The sequence below is a fragment of the Globicephala melas genome, chromosome 5 (assembly GCF_963455315.2).
Source record: "Globicephala melas chromosome 5, mGloMel1.2, whole genome shotgun sequence".
Taxonomy (NCBI): domain Eukaryota; kingdom Metazoa; phylum Chordata; class Mammalia; order Artiodactyla; family Delphinidae; genus Globicephala; species Globicephala melas.
Genome location: NC_083318.1, coordinates 107,596,362 through 107,614,328, shown reverse-complemented (window position 1 = coordinate 107,614,328; position 17,967 = coordinate 107,596,362). Strand labels below are relative to the sequence as shown.

Sequence of the window (17,967 nt, the reverse complement as noted above, 5' to 3'; positions counted from 1 at the left end):
TTGTGTAGGCTTTCTAGTGCTGGAGACTGGTGCCTGCGTTCTGATGGGTGGAGCTGGATTTTGTCCCTCTGATGGGCAGTGATGCATCTGGTTGTGTGTTTTGGTGTGTCTGTAAGCTTAGTATGACTTTAGGCAGCCTGTCTGCTAATCGGTGGGGCTGTGTTCCTGTCTTGCTAGTTTTTTGGCGTGAGGCGTCCAGCACTGGAGCTTGCTGGCTGTTGGGTGGAGCCAGATCTTAGTGTTGAGATGGAGACCCCTGGGAGAACTCTCACAGATTAATATTCCCAGGTGCCGGGAGTTCTCTGGTGGTCCAACATCCTAGACTCGGCTCTCCAACCTCTTAGGCTCAGGCCCAACCCCTGGCTGGAGTACCAAAACTCCGCAAGCCTCAAGGCACAGAGGAAAAGGAAAAAAAAGGAAATGAACAGAGAAATAAAACCCCAATACAAATGGTAAAAGAATAACCAAACAGACGAAAACACACAAAGAAACACACACACACACAAGAAAAGAGAGAAAACAAAAAATGAAAAGAACAAGCAAACAAATAAATGAACCCAAAAACAAACACTAAAACTAAACTAACAAAAACCAAAAACAAATCAAAAGCAGAAGCAAGCTAAAAAAAGGCAAAGAAAGCATAAAACACACAAAACAAGAAAAAGATAAAAACGAAAGAAGAAAGCAAAAGGAAGAAACACAAAACAGCAAAATAGTAAAGTAAAAATAGAAAATATAGTTAAAAAGAAGAAAAATAAAGCAAAACAAGGGAAAAAAACAAAGGCAAGGGAAAACACACTATAATGAGAAAGTAAAGTAGAAATAGAAAAAAATGTTTAATATTAAAAATAAAAGGATAAAAAAGAAAGGAAAAAGTAAATAAAAGTAAAAATTAAAAGAACAATTAAAGAAGAACAACAGAAGAAAACGAAGAAAATAATAATAATAATAGTATTTTCCTGGACCTTCAGGTGTCGGTGTCCTGCCCCCACAGTGAGCCACAGCCAATCCCTGCCTGCCCAAGATGTCCCCAGTACTTCTAGGTCGGTCCCTGGACCTGCTGTGGGCACTGTGGGGCCAGTTCAGACTCTGATCTGGCCTGACTCCCGTGTGTACTTGTCCCCAAACTCCACAGTTACCCCCAGAGTCTGCAGCCTCAATTGTGGGAACACTCCTTGTCTATTCATATATTCCACAGATTCAGGGTTTACCAAGGCGACCGTGGGGATTTAATCTGCTGCTCCTCTGGCTGCAAGGGCATATTTCCCTCTCTCTTCTTTGGTCACACTGCCCCTGGAGTTCAGCTTTGGTTTTGGCCCCACATCTGTGTGTGGGCCACCTGCAGGCGTCTGTTCCCCACCCAGGCAAGAGGAAGCAAAGCAGTGGCTGATTAGGGCTCACTCAGGCCTGGGGAAGGGAGGGATACAGCAGTCACCATTGGGATGTGCGGGAAGTGCCTGTGGCAGCAGAGGCCAGCAGGAAGTTTGCAACAGCCTGAGGCACACCATGCGCTCTCTTGGGGAGGTTGGCCTCAGATCACGGGATCCTCAGCAGTAGTGGGCTGCACAGGCTCCCAGGAGGGCGTGGGCAGTGACCTGCACTTGCTCACAGAACCCTTGGTGGCAGCAGCAGCAGTAGCCATTGTGCCTGCTTCTGGGGTCCGAAATAACAGCTACAGCTCACTCCCGCCCCTGGAGCTTGTGTAGGCAGTTTCCTGCCATCTGAGCACATGGAGCAAGAAGCTTCTATTTCCGGCCTGCCCCTCTCCTTGCGCACCCCACAACAATGGTCCCTTGCGTCTCTGGCAGACCCAGGCTTCTTCCCAGACTCCCTCAGCTGTGGCACACTAGCCCCTTCGGGCTGTCTTCACACAGCCAATGCCAGTCCTCTCCCTGGGGTCTGACCTCTGAAGCCCAAGCCTCTGTGTCCAGCCCCTACACCACCCCAGTGGGCAGACAAGTGTTTCAGGCTGGGGAGTTCTGGTTGGCACTGATCCTCTGTGCGGGATTCTCCGCTTTGCGCTCTGCACCCCTCCCTGTTGCTTTGCTCTCCTCTGTGGCTCCAAAGCTTCCCCCCCAGCCAGTCCCCGTCTCCGCCAGTGAAGGAGCTTCCTAGCGTGTGGAAACTTTTCCTCCTTCACAGCTCCCTCCCAGAGGCGCAGGTCCCGTCCCTATTTTTTTGTCTCTGTTTTTTTTTCTTTTGCCCTACCCAGGTACGTGGGAAGTTTCTTGCCTTTTGGGAAGTCTGAGGTCTTCTGCCAGCATTCAGTAGGTGTTCTGTAGGAGTTGTTTCATGTGTAGATGTATTTTTGATGTATTTGTGGGGAGGAAGGTGATCTCTACGTCTTACTCGTTGCCATCTTGAAGGTTCCCCCCAAGATTCTTGTTTTTAAAATGTGCTTTTTGATAATGATGGGCTTCATAGGATTTGGCCATGTGTTATTGCAGAACAGATTATACTAGATTAAAGGATTATGAGTTTCACAAATTTAATAGGATTGGGTTCTTAATAACATGGCTGTAGTACCCAAATTATAATAATCAGGCTTATCTCTAAGTCCATCATTGCTTATTTTGAAACAAGTTTTCTGCTGATAATAGCTGTAACCCTTATGTTCATGTAGATAGAGCTATGTATTATCTCTTATTTCTCAATAATTCCTGCAGGAAATATTTATATTTCATCATGCCAATTGAATTATTGATATCACTAAACAACTATTAACAAGATTAGTTGCAAATATCCAAGAAATGAGAAGTAAAAGCAATAATAAATTTTTATTTTAGCTATTCTGAACATTATTTAAGTGAGAACAGATAAAATAAGTTGTAGTAAAAACTGAGTTCTCACAATAAAAGGTTTGGAAAGTAAATCTTAGGAGTACTTAAGAGATTTTCTTAGAAATAAATGCCCAGATGACAATGAAAATGGTGGAGTGAGGACCTTTGAAAATGTACACTTCCATTAAAGCTGGCAAATATTGTTACAACTTTTCCAGAATTTTAGAAACTAAATGAAGAATTGCCTGTTCAAGAAAAATGGTCTGATCTCTGCATGAAGGGCAAGCTTTGTGGTGTTTAACTTGCCCTATTCTCCTCTCCTACTCTCCAGCTCAACAATAATCTTGAAAAATAACGGCCCTGCTTTCTTGGTATCAAGGGAATAGAATGGACCTGGAGCTCTTTAAGACCCTCACTCCAAAGAATTTTCATTATTTGGCGTCTCTGGTGCTTCCCTAAAAGCCACCAATAGAAAGGATTGGTGTTTTTTTTGACATGACTTGGAGTATGCCCATCACTAACAGCGTCTTCCTGGGGAGCATTTGTCTAAAACAATTAAAGGCAAGAGTTTTAACTTCATAGCTGTCTTGGGTGATGAGTAACAGTTAAGGAAAAGAGTAGACTAACCATAAAGTTTAAAAGGAGAGGCCAAAAGAGATGTTCATAGGTGCCTTGAAATCAGCATATTCCTGGAAATCTAGAATGCCACATGCACACCTTGGGCTGTGCACATTCTCAGAAAAGACCTGAGATGGTCCTAATCTCCCACTGCTAGCTGACCTTGACACTCTGTACAGAAGTGGAGGCTAAAGCAGAGTTGTAAATTGCCTGAGTATTGTTGAAACCTGCTCCAGCACACACACACAGACTCTCAGCAAAGACTTGAAGATTTAGTCCAGGTGTTTAAGGAAATCTCTGTTCAGTCATTGGCTGATCAGTAAGCAAACTGACTAGAGACTTCAGTAGCCACACATAACAAAGAATATAGACTTTACAGAATTAGTTCAGAGAAATCACTAAATTATCAATAACTACAGGTAGCAGCAACAGCAACCCTGGGAAGGTGGGAAGAATCTGATTTCCAGAGTTGCAACATTATATTAATTTAAATGTCCAGTTTTCAACAAAATGTTGCAAGACATGAAAAGAAACAAGAAAATATGGCTCATGCATGATTTTGGACTTTAAATCAGCTATTTTAAATATGTTAAAAGAGCTAAAGAAAAATGTCTAAGGAACTAAAGGAAAGTCTGAGAATGATATCTCACCAAATACAATAAGTCCCCTACATACGAACAAGTTCTGTTCTGAGAGCATGTTCGTAAGTCCAGTTTGGTCTAAGTCCAACAAAGTTAGCCTAGGTACCCAACTAACACTATCCGCTATAAAGTACTGTACTGTAATAGGTTTATAATACTTTTCACACAAATAATACATAAAAAACAAACACAAAAAATAAAACATTTTTAATCTTACAGTACTTGAAAAATTCAGTAGTACAGTACAACAGCTGGCATACAGGGGCTGGCATCGAGTGAACAGGCAAGAAGAGTTACTGACTGGAGGAGGGAGAGGAGGTGGGAGTTGGTAGAGCTGAAGGATCATCAGCAATAGGAGACGGAGGCCAAGCTGCAATTTCACTCACGCCTGAAGTTGATGGCACAGTTTCTGGTTCCTTGCTGGATTCAATTCTGTCTACCCTTTTGAAAAAGCGATCCAGTGATGTCTGGGTCATAGCTCTTTTTTTCTCATCATAGGTGACACAGTAGCACTGGATTGGATTCTGAACGGCTGATTTAACATTCGGGTCCTGTGCCTCAAAAACTAACAGTGCCTCCTCAAATAAAGAAAATCCCCTTGCCATATCCTGCGTCATGAATCTCTACGGTTCTTCAGTTACTTCTTCTTCCTTTTGTCTCTCTTCATCCTTTCTCTGGGCTTCCAATTCCATCTTTTTGCCTCATTCCACTCTCTCAATTATTTTCACCATTGTTTCCATTGTTATGGAAACACATTGGCAGTTCTTAGCTGTACCAGCTACATCACCGCTGCTCTTACGCTTGCTTCTGGGCATCCTTTGCTTGAAATAAAGATACTGTACTATTTTACTCTATATAGTACTGTAAGTAAAGTACACAAAAGCACAACCACTTGTGGAGGATGCATGCACGTGACAGTGTACGCCAGATATGTGAACTAACTTACTTGATTGGACATGCAAACACATGTTTGCATCTTTGAAAGTTCACAACTTGAAGTTTCATATGTAGGGAGTTTACTGTAGAGAATATCAATAAAGAGGTAGAAATTATTAAGAAAAAACCAAATAGAAATTCTGGAGCTGAAAACTATAGTAATTAAGTAAAACATTCACTGGAAGGATTAACAGCAGATTTGAGCAGGCAGAAGAAAGAATCAGTAACTTGAAGATAGTTTAATAGAGATAATCCAATCTGAGGAACAGAAATCAAAAAGAGTGAAGAAACTTTAACAGAGTCTCAGAGACCTGTGGTATGGCATCAGAAATGCCAACATACTCACAATGGTAGTCCCAGAAAGTGATGAGAGAGAAAGGGCCAAAACAATAAGGCTGAAAATGTCCCAAATTTGATGAAAAACATTAATTTACACATCCAAAAAGCTTAATAAACTCCAATTAGGACAACGTCAAAGAGATCCACACATAGGCTTACCATAATCAAATTGTCAGAAGATAAACAGAAGCTTGAAAGCAATAAGAAAGAAGCAACTCATCATATATAAGGGATCTTCAGTCAGATTAACAGCTTTTTTCTTATTAGAAGCCATAGAAGCCAGAGACATTGAGATGACATATTCAAAGTGCTGCAAGAAAAAACTGTCAACCAAGAATTCTATACACAGAAGTATTTTCCTTCAAAAATGAAGGACAAAGTAAGATAGTCTGAGGTGAATAAGTGAAAGAGTTTGTCATTAGCAGACCTGCCCTTAAAAAAAAAAAAATGGAAGTCCTTCTCATTGGAGTGAAAGCACACTAGACAGTAACTTGATCAAGATGAAGCGATAAAATAGATTTACGTAGGTAAATCTGAAGGACAGTATGTGTGTATTTTTGTTTGTATCTGTTATGTTCTATCTGATTTAAATTACAGCTGCATAAAGCAATACTGATAAACATGTTGTTGGGCACACAATGTATAAAATATATTTTGTGACAATAACAGCATAAAAGTGGGGAGGGGAATGGAGCTACATAGGAGCAAAACTTTTGTGTACTATTGGTCATTCTAATTAAGATGTTAATAGTAATCCCCAGGGCAGTCACTAAGAAAACATCCCCAAAATATTTGGTAAAAGAAATAAGGGAATTAAACTGATACACTAAAATATATGTTTGACATAAAATGAAGCAACTGTGGAAGAATTGAGGAACAAAAATTCATATGACTTATAGAAAATAAATAGCAAATGGCAGATGTAAATCCTACTTTGTCAGTAATTGTATTAAATGTAAATGGATTAAACTCTCCAATTAGAAGGCAGGGATTGGCAGAATACTTTAAAAACACATAAACTATATATTATCTACAGAAGAGTCACATTTGACTCAAGGACACAAATATGGTAAAAGTAAAAGCTGGAAAAAGATATTCCATGAAAACAATAACCAAAAGCGAGCTAGAGTGGCTAAACTAATACCAGAGAAAATAGATTTTAAGACAAAAATTGTTACTAGAGACAAGTACAGTTTATAATTGTAATGATAAAAGGATCAACTCTTCAAGAAGATATGACAATTACAAACATATATACACTTAACAATAGAGAACCAAAATACATAAGCAAAAACCAAAAGAATTGAAGGGATAGACAATTCAACAATAATAGTTTAAAATTTAAATACTCCATTTTGAATAAAGAATGGAATAGCAAGATGGGACATAAGCAAGAAATTAGAAGACTTAATGCTACAAACCAACTAAATCTCTATGGAACATTCAACAACAGCAGGGGACACATTCTTCTCAAGTGCACATGAAATATTTTTCAAGGTAGACCACATATTAAGCTTAAGTCCCAATAAATTTAATTGGATTGATAATACAAAGTATGTTTTCTGATGAGAGTGGAATGTTATGAGATAAATTACAGAAGGGAATTTGGGAAATTCACAAATATGTTGAAATTAATCAACACACTCCCAAAAGGGATGGCTCAAACAAAATCACAAGGGAAGTTAGAATATACTATGAGATAGTGAAAATGAAAACATACAAAAACTTATTGGGTGCAATGAAGGCATTGCTCAGTGGGAAATTTATTAATATTTTAATGCCTATGTTGAAAAATAGAGAAAACTTTCAAAACAAAAACCTAGACTTCTATCTTAAGAAACTAGAAAAAGAAGAGCAAACTAAACCCAAAGCAGATATAAGAAAGGAAATAAAATGACTAGAACAGAAATAAAAGAGCTAGAGAATCGAAAAACAAGAGAAAGTCAATAAAACCAAAAGTTGGTTCTTTAAGCAGATCAACAAAATTGGCAAACTTTGGCTAGACTGACCAGGAAAAAAGGAAGATTCAAATTACTAAAATCAGGAATGAATTAGAAGGATCATTATTGACCTTACAGATAGAAAGAGGACTATAAAGGAGTACTATGAGCAGTGGTATGTCAATGAATTTGATAAGTTATATGAAGTGAACAAATTTCTACAAGGATACAAGTTACCAAAACTATCTCAAGCAGAAATGAACGCTGTAAATAGATGTATAACATGTTAAGAGACTGAGTTAGAAATTAAAAACTTCTTACAATGAAAAGCCAAGTCTACACTGGTGAATTCTGTCAGTTTAAAGAAGTAACTTTTCAATTAAAAAAAAATTAGAAAAGAGAGAACACTTCCTAACTCATTCTTTGAAGTCAGTATTACCTTGATACCCAAACCAAAGACTTCGTAAGAAAAAAAACTATAGTTAAGTATTGCTTACAAATATAGATGTAAGTATTCTCAACAAAGTTCTAGCAAATCAAATCCAGCAGTATATAAAAAGGATTATACACCCTGATTAAGTGACATTCATCTCAGGGATGAAAGGTTGGTTCAACATACAAAAAAAATCTAATGCAACCTATTTATAGAATAAACGTGGATGTAACCCCACATAATTGTCTCAATAAACAAAGTATTTGATAAAATCCAACACCCTTTCGTAATAAAAACACTCAACAAACTGGGAAAAGAAGTGAACTTCCTCAGTCTAATAAGAGTGTATCTGTGGGCTTCCCTGGTGGCGCAGTGGTTGAGAGTCTGCCTGCTGATGCAGGGGACATGGGTTCGTGCCCCGGTCCGGGAAGATCCCGCATGCCGCGGAGTGGCTGGGTCCGTGAGCCATGGCCACTGAGCCTGCACGTCCGGAGCCTGTGCTCCGCAATGGGAGAGGCCACAACAGTGAGAGGCCTGCGTACCACAAAAACAAACAAACAAAAAAAGTGTATCTGTAAAAAATGCACAGCTGGGACTTCCCTGGCGGCCCAGTGGTTAAGACTCTGCGCTTCCAATGCTGGGGGCACAGGTTCCATCCCTGGTTGGGGAATTAAGATCCCACGTGCCATGTGGTGCAGCCAAAAAAAAAATGCACATCTAACTTTTTTTTTTAAACATCTTTATTGGGGTATAATTGCTTTACAATAGTGTGTTAGTTTCTGCTTTATAACAAAGTGAATCAGCTATACATATACATATATCCCCATATCTCCTCCTTCTTACGTCTCCCTCCCACCCTCCCTATCCCACCCGTCTTGGTCACAAAGTACAGAGCTGATCTCCCTGCGCTATGTGGCTGCTTCCCACTAGCTATCTATTTTACATTTGGTAGTGTATATAAGTCCATGCCACTCTCTCACTTCGTCCCAGCTTACCCTTCCCCCTCCTCGTGTCCCCAGATCCATGCTCTATGTCTGCGTCTTTATTCCTGTCCTGCCCCAAGGTTCTTCAGAACCTTCTTTTTTTAGATTCCATATATATGTGTTAGCATACAGTATTTATTTTTCTCTTTCTGACTTACTTCACTCTGTATGACAATCTCTAGGTCCATCCATCTCACTGCAAATAACTCAATTTCATTTCTTTTTATGGCTGAGTAATATTCCATTGTATATATGTGCCACATCTTCTTTAAACATTCATCTGTCAATAGCCACTTAGGTTGCTTCCATGTCCTGCCTACTGTAAATAGAACAGCTAACACATTGAATGGTGAAATGCTGTATGCTTTCCCCAAGGATGTCCGCTCTCACCTCTTCTGTTCAACACTGTACTGGAAATTCAAGCCAGGGCAGTTAGGTAAGAAAGAGAAATAAAAAGCATCCATATTGAAAAGAAAAAAAGAAAACTATCTCTATTTGCAGTTGACATGATCTTAGATAGATAGATACCCCTAAACAATCCACAAAACAACAACAGCAAAATACAACTATTAGAGTTCACAAGTGAGGTCAGCTGATTGCAAGATAGAAAATCAATATATAAAAAACACTTGTATTTTATAAACTATCAATAAACAGCCTGAAAATGAAATTAAGAGAGAATTCCACTTACAGTAGCATCAAAATGAGTAAAATACTTAGGAGTAAAATTAATCAAAGAAGTGCAAGACTTGTACTGAAAAGTAAAAAACATTTAATGAAATTAAAGACCTGTATAAATAGAAAGACATCCCATGTTCATGAATTGAATGACCTAAATGTTGTCATGGTGGAAGTACCCCCCCAACTGGTCTACAGATTAACTGTAAAACCTCCAAAATTCCAATTTCTTTTCTGTAGAAATTGATATGAGTCCTAAAATTCATATGAAAATGCAGGGGACCCAGAGCAGCCAAAAGAACCTTGGGGAAGAAAAAAGTTGGAAGACTCAAATTTCCCAATTTCAAAACTTACTACAAAACTTGAGTAATCAAGGCAATTTGGTACTGGTATAAGAATAGACATACAGGTTAATGAAATGGAATTGAGCGTCCAGAAGTAAACAAGGTTTTGAGCAAGGGTACCAAGACCATTCAATCAGAACAAAATAGTGTTTTCAACCAAGGACGCTGGGCACAACTGGTTATCCACATGCAAATGAATCAACCCGGCCTCCCACCTCACACTGTATACAAAAATTAACTCAAGTAGAGCAGAGACCTAAACGTAAGAGCTAAACCTATAAAACTCTTAGAAAAAAAAACATAGATGTGTGTCTCTGTAGCCTAGTTTTCTTAGATATGACATCAAAAGCTCAAGCAACCAAAGAAAAAGTAGATAAATTTGACTTCATCAAAATTAACAACTTTTGTGTGTCGAAGTACATTGTCAAGAAAGTGGAAAGAAAACCCACAGAATGGGAGAAAATAGTTGCAAATCCTGTATCTGACGAGTGTCCAATATCAAAAATATACATTAAAAAAACTCTTATGACTCAACAATAAAAAGAATTTAAACACAGACAAAGGATTTGAATAGACATTTTTCCAAGGAAAATATACAAATGGCCAATGAGCATATGGGAAGATGCTCAACATCATTAGTCATTAGGGAAATGCAAATCACAACACAATGAGATATCCATTAGGATGGCTATAATAAAAAGAAGGCAAAATAATTATTGGTGGGGATGTGGAGAAGTTGGAACTCTTAGATTGCTGGTGGGACTGTGAAAATGATGCAGCCACTTTTTTTTTGTTTGTTTTTGTTTTTATCTTTATTGGAGTATAATTGCTTTACAATGGTGTGTTGATGCAGCCACTTTGGAAAACAAGTTATCTGTTCCCCAAAATATTGTATGTATAGTTACCATTTGAGCTGGCAGTTCCACCCCTAGGTATGTACCCAAAAGAATTGAAAACATGTTCACACAAAAATTGTTAAATTATTCATATTAGTAATAACAGCCCAAATGTCCATCAACTGGTGAGTGACTAAGTGAAATGTGGTATATCCATACAATGGAATATTATTTGGCAGTAAAAAGGAATGAAGTATTTATACATGCTACAGTTGACAACCCTTGAAAACATTGTGCCAAGTGAAAGGAAGCCAGACATATATGATTTCATTTATATGAAATGTCCAGAATAGGCAAATCCATAGAGACAGAAAGTAGGTAAGTGGTCTCCAGGGGCTGGGGGTAAGGGGAAGTGGAGTGACTCCTAATGGCTATGGGATTTTCTTTTGGGTTATGAGAATGTTCTGGAATTAGGTAGTGGTGATGGTTGTACAGCCTTGTAAATATACTGAAAACCGCTGAATAATACGCTTTAATATGGTGAATTCTTTGGTATATAACTTGTATTTCAATAAATAAATAAATGCTATCATTATGAATACTATTTATGCCCAGGTGATCATGGCATTGTTATGTGCTGTGCAGATTAAGTTGAACGACATCATATAGATACAGATAACATGTAATAGCAAGAAGTATAATTAAATATAAAGTAAATATTTCCTCCTTCAGGGCTACTGTATGGCCATTAAAATTATATTGTCAAGTTTATTGTTGTCTAATATGTATACACTAAAATGCTTATCATTAAACTTAAATTATTTTATCTTCTTCTGGTGTAAATTATTTGAGAAACATCTCGGTTAAACATGTTTTTAAAGAGGAAGTACCATAATAGTGGACATTTAGGAAAGGGAAATTGTTCACATTGACTTTCTATTCATGACTAAGATAACTGCAACTATCTAAAATTTCCTTGGGAAGTTGAGCAGGTTTGTGAGATACAGTGTCACTATTTGAGCTTTTTTTTCCGAAAAGGATGAATCTATATATATATGGTTGGGTTTTTTTCAGGTCAAGCAAATGAAGTGGCCAAAGAAGCTGCTAACAGATGGACTGGTATGTATTACAGTGGCACTGATAAACTAGTCAAACTCTTGTACACTTACTGTGATGTGAAATGCAGGAACTATTGTTCCTGGTTAAGTTCAAGAAAAGACATTTCTGAAAGTGTATGTATTAATCAAGTTTTTATATCTTAAATCATTTCATTTACTTGAGGAATTTTTAAAATCTTATTATGAGTCATTTTGTAAAGTGTAAGGCATTTTTGTAAAACCAATGATTACTTTAAGTTTTGTGTAACTTTTCCTAGATAAATCACTTGGGCTAATCACTTAACCTTCTTATATATTAATGCAAGATACAACTTTTAAGAGTTTCATGCAATCCTAAAGATTTGTCTTCTTGCTCATAATAATAATTGCAAACATTTGTCAAGGGCTGATTATGAGCCAGGCATTATAAAACGTGTCTGTGCTGCATTCTCATTTTATCTCCACAACAATCTTATGAGGTAGATAGGATTATTATCCCTAATTTTAGAGATGAAACTGAGGCCACTAGGAACCCACAGTCACACAGGTGCTAGGCAGTGGAACAGGAATTAGATTTCAGAGTCCAAGCTCTCACCCACCACACGGGGTAGTCTTCTCTGTGTACCTGCTTTCATGTAAATGCCTCATTAATCCATTTGCCAATGGATACACCCTCTGGTCTATACCAGGTATATACTAAGAAATGGGAACTAATGAGGCATTATCTATGTGTCTTAAAATTTAGAAGAACATTAATAAATAATGATTGTTGTGACTTATATACAAGTATGATTATTATTGTTAAAACCTGTCTGGAAGTTACACTGATGTTTTTTCAGTATTTAATTATGAAATAATGGTAATTGAAACTTTCCATCCTGGTAAGAGTCTTTAATGCCTTTATATGTGTTACCCTTATTCTGTTTCCGTGGGACAGCATGGATAAGATTGCATTGACACAGAGATGCAGAAAGCTTGAAGTAGCTGCCTTAAGTCAAAGGTGATTAGTCACTGGATGAACAGGGATTAGAGCCAGATTTCCCTGATTCCATGTCCAGACCTCTGTATTTCACAGAAAACTTAAGAATCGTTTTTCCTTGTCTATTTTAGAATTAAGTACAGTGATAAAATCAATATAACTGGCCTTTGGTCCCTATAAAATTGCAGTCTTATTTATTACAAAGTTATTTCCTAGTGTAATGCTTTAGTGATAAGAACAAAGGAGGGTAAAAACAGCAAACTAACATTAAATAAAAGAGAATAATGAAATGTGTGTCCAATAAAGTATAAATAAATAATAAATACAGTGATATCATATAGGTTTGAGAAATATAAAATTTTGAGTAAGTAAAAAAGCAAGTGGATTTTTAGGTTAAAAATAAGACAAGCGTCACAAAATGATTTCCCCTAATTAACAAAGCAGCTCAGCAAACAGTAGGCACAGGCAGCCTGTGTATATAGTGGGAGGAACTTGACTTTCAAAGGAATCCAGGTTGTTCTCCTTATTTGCTATGTGATTTATTGAACCTCTCTGACCCTGCTTCTTCATCTGTTCAATGTGGATAATATCTACCTCACATTTTGGAAGGATTAAATAAAACAGTTTGTAAGCCGTTTAGCACACCATTAGACACATTGATAAACAAATACTCCCCTTTTCCCTGTCTCTTAAAAAAATCCTTTCATGTTTTCCAGTTGATCATAAACTTCAAAAATTATAATTAAAAAAATGTGAACAACTTTTTTTTCCCTTGTGTTATTAGCTGAGAAAGAACCTGAAACTTTTTAAATCATACAGGAAGGATAATATTTTCAGAACAGTAGAAACAGCTGTTAAGAACAATATTTCTGGGGGCTTCCCTGGTGGCGCAGTGGTTGAGAGTCCGCCTGCCAATGCAGGGCACACGGGTTCGTGCCCCGGTCCGGGGGGATCCCACATGCCGCGGAGCAGCTGGGCCCGTGAGCCATGGCTGCTGAGCCTGCGTGTCCGGAGCCTGTGCTCCGCAACGGGAGAGGCCTCAACAGTGAGAAGCCCACGTACCGCAAAAACAAACAAACAAAAAAACATATTTCCATTTGAGTTTACAACTTGCTCCTTCCAACATAAAAGTGTTATGAAAAAATCATGGAGTTAAAACGAATTACACCTCAGAAAACCTTCCTGTTTTCAAAACAAACAAAAAGAAAACATCAATAATACTTATAACTAAAGATCGTTATATAATTATTAGTTAAGATTTGGTTTCTTTATACTGAAAAGGTCCCTAAAATGTATTTTAAATTGAGCATACTTACTGTTCAGTAATTCAGTATTTCAATTCTATAGAATGAGAAGTCACCTCAGGGTATAAATATAACTAGAAATATAGCATCTAAATGTTTTGCGACATTAAGTAACTTTAAAAGTGACTTATCAAATTATATAAAATCTTGCCTAATAACTAAGATAGTGGAGTTTTTACGACTTTGTATGAGAGACATCTAAATGAGTGAGGGGGGGAAGATGTTGTGAGGTCCTAACATGCATGTGATATTGCCCATCCTATTCCTGTATATATCTTGGGTTTGCCACCATATAAATTAATATGAATTCTACCAGTCTTAAGGTTGTTTCTTTAAAAATAAAAGTATTTTTTTATCCATTCATAAACATTTCCACATAATAGAAAAATTAATTGACAGGGATGAACTATCAAAATTGCAGGTGACTTTGTCTTGAAGGCAGACATCGAGTGGCCCAGGGACATATTTAATCAGAGTCTTTTTGAATTGGTCCATTAAGCATTGTATACAGAGGCTTTTTATTTGTTTATTCTTTTGTTTGTTCTTAATCTTTGAAGGTTTATAATAAAATGGTTTCTTGCCCTCACATGAACCAGGAACTCCTTCCTGCAGAGGCTCTAGTCTTACTGTGGTGCCTCGTTTTCTTCTCTCCTGTTCCTGGGTTGAAATACATTCCTCCAAGGCTCCTACAGCATTGCATCTGTCCTCTTGTTTTCTGGAAATCTTTCTGTATTCTTGGAGCCTATTGTACAAGCTCTACACATAACACTTGATCTTTTCTCTCTAACACACATATCACTTTGGAATTGTTTAGTGATAAATTGATTTTTCTCTCTCTACTCTTGTGTCAGTTTGAAGGCATAGGCTCTTTATGTTCTGGAATACCTGTAATACACTTAATAGCTGTCTTACGTAGCAATGGGCCCTCTATATGTATTTGGTTGTGACTGTCAAGATTGCACAAGTTGTGCAGACACTAATCAAATTAAACAGATTATTCTAGAGTGCTATTAGTATTCTCTCTTAGATTCTTATGAAAAGTAGAGATTTGGTTTAGATCATTACATAAAGATTTATTTTAATATCTGTTGATATCCTATAACTCTTTATTTAAAGAAATGAGGATATTTTGTTAACATTATTCTATTTGATATAGTAGTATTCACCTCAGCAGTGAACTTCGTTCCAAACATTTAGTTATCAATATTTGATACTTGGAATTAAACTTCCTAAAACAATATTTTTAAGAGTGATTGAACTTCATATATTAATTTCCTAATGGTACCATAACAATATACTTCAGACCAGGTGGCATAAATAAAGAAATTGATTTTCTCACAGTTCTGGAGGATGGAAGTCCAAACTCAAGGTGTAGGCAGGTTTGGTTTTTTCTGAGGCCTCTCTCTCCTTGGCTTCTTCTCCTTGTGTCCTGACAGAGTCTTTCCAATGCCTGGCCCTAGTGTCTCAGTGTATCCACGTTTCCTTTTCTTGTAAGGACACCAGTTAGATTGGATTAGGGTCCACCCCAGTGGGCTCATTTTAACTTAATCACCTCTTTAAAGACCCAATTTCCAAGTACAATCATATTCTGAGGTAGTGGGGTTTAGGACTAGAACATATGAACTAGGGGGAGGTGATAATTCGGCCAATAACACTCCGAAAGAACCTACTTTAACCCTTCATTTCATTATCACAACTAACACAGTGCTTAATGTTTTATAGAGTACTCTGAACCAGAAAACTGTATACCATTACTTTTCTGTATTTATAATACATATTCATTTTAAAGATGGTATATGTACATTAAAGAGAATGTGTAAAATTAAAAAAAGAAAACTCACCATCATTCCCATTCCCTCAGTGCAGCCATTGTGAGCACGTTGGTACTGCCTTGCATCCTTCACTGCCTATGCATTGACACCCTTCTACTTGATTAGACATTTAGATTGCTTTTTTTTTACATCTTTCTTGGAGTATAATTGCTTTACAATGGTGTGTTAGTTTCTGCTTTATAACAAAGTGAATCAGTTATACATATACATATGTTCCCATATCTCTTCCCTCTTGCGTCTCCCTCCCCTGCACCCTCCCTATCCCACCCCTCTAGTTGGTCACAAAGCACCAAGCTGAATTCCCTGTGCTATGCGGCTGCTTCCCACTAGCTATCTGTTTTACATTTGGTAGTGTAAATATGTCCATGCCACTCTCTCACTTTGTCACAGCTTACACTTCCCCCTCCCCGTATCCTCAAGTCCATTCTCTAGTAGGTCTGTGTCTTTACTCCTGTCTTACCCTTAGGTTCTTCATGACATTTTTTTTTCTTAGATTCCATATATATGTGTTAGCATACGGTATTTGTCTTTCTCTTTCTGACTTACTTAACTCTGTGTGACAGACTCTAGGTCCGTCTACCTCACTACAAATAACTCAATTTCGTTTCTTTTTATGGCTGAGTAATATTCCATTGTATATATGTGCCACATCTTTATCCATTCATCTGTTGATGGGCACTTAGGTTGCTTCCATGTCCTGGCTATTGTAAATAGAGCTGCAGTGAACATTTTGGTACATGACTCTTTTTTGAATTATGGTTTTCTCAGGGTATATGCCCAGTAGTGGGATTGCTGGGTCATATGGTCTTTCTATTTATAGTTTTTTAAGGAACCTCCATACTGTTCTCCATAGTGGCTGTACCAATTCACATTCCCACCAGCAGTGCAAGAGTGTTCCCTTTTCTCCACACCCTCTCCAGCATTTATAGTTTCCAGATTTTTTGATTGCTTTTATTTTTTTCTTTTGTTACACTGGGATGAAGATTTGCTCATAAATCTTTGTACACAATTTATTTCCTTGGGATAAATCCCTTTATATAGATGTAACACTTTTTTCAGTGGTAAACTGCATTTAAATTCCCTAGAAGACATTCAGGATATATGTGTTCCTCTTTTAGTCTTAAAAGAGAATCCCTTCTCTCCTCCTCACCCCTTCTCCCTGGCCTGATTGTCTGGAAGCCATTCTCTCTGTGGGGGAGGGAAAGGGGTTCCATTTGGGAACAGGAGCAACTCTAATTCCTGAGGTAACAGAATCCTGCCTTTGCTGTGGAAATGTGGAAGAGGCACCATTAACCTCTCCCTGGCTTTGAATTATTCTAAAGGGTATTCTTTAGTGGCAACTAATTTACTGAATTTTTTTTTTTGCGGTACATGGGCCTCTCACTGCTGTGGCCTCTCCCGTTGCGGAGCACAGGCTCCGGACGCGCAGGCTCAGTGACCATGGCTCACGGGCCTAGCTGCTCCGCGGCGTGTGGGATCTTCCCGGACCGGGGCACGAACCCGTGTGCCCTGCATCGGCAGGCAGACTCTCAACCACTGCGCCACCAGGGAAGCCCCCTACTGAATTTTTTAATATGAAATCTGTTTATTCAAAATAATCATTAAATCTTTTCTTTCTTCTGAAGTTAATTGCTGCTACTCTTGAAAATACAGAAAACTCATTATTTTGATACTTCTAAAAGTAATAGAAGTAAAAAAAAAGCTGAATGTAATTATATTTGAAATGTTTTGTGATTATGTTTTCAATTCTCAAAAATATTTCTCAATTTTCTTTATAGATAACATATTTGCAATAAAATCTTGGGCCAAAAGAAAATTTGGGCTCGAAGAAAATAAAATTGATAAAACTTTTGGAATTCCAGAAGACTTTGACTACCTAGATTAAAATGTTTGATGTCAGTGAAGGAGCTATGTGCTTGTGAATATGTAAATTTTTATATTATCCAGCTAAATGTACTGAATTTTCATTTACCTATAACTGTTTTATTAATTTTAAATAAAGTATAAAGTGTAGATGTTTTGCACTCTTTTTGATCAGTCAAAAGCAGAATAATAGCCATGTTCTCTCAGTGCTCATTAGAGTAGGAGAATGCAAGTAAAGTCATCCACCTGTTAGTTTTACCAATAATTTTTTATAGATTAAAGCCCATGACATAACATTTTTTAGTTTCTCTCAAATATTAAATATTAAGAACTAAGGGTAATTTTGAAGGCTGTATTATACCTA

General features: G+C 37.5%; 1 protein-coding gene across 1 annotated transcript in view; it reads left to right on the top strand.

Annotated features, from left to right (window-relative positions):
* MND1 (meiotic nuclear divisions 1) overlaps positions 1-17,656 on the top strand; it is a 73,183-nt gene extending 55,527 nt beyond the window's left edge. Inside the window, exons 6-7 of the mRNA XM_060298708.2 lie at positions 11,603-11,647; positions 17,519-17,656. Of these exons, the coding sequence (XP_060154691.2) occupies positions 11,603-11,647; positions 17,519-17,625 (152 nt within the window). The 3' untranslated portion in view covers positions 17,626-17,656. The remainder of the gene's footprint in view (positions 1-11,602; positions 11,648-17,518) is intronic.
* Positions 17,657-17,967: the final 311 nt, after the last annotated feature.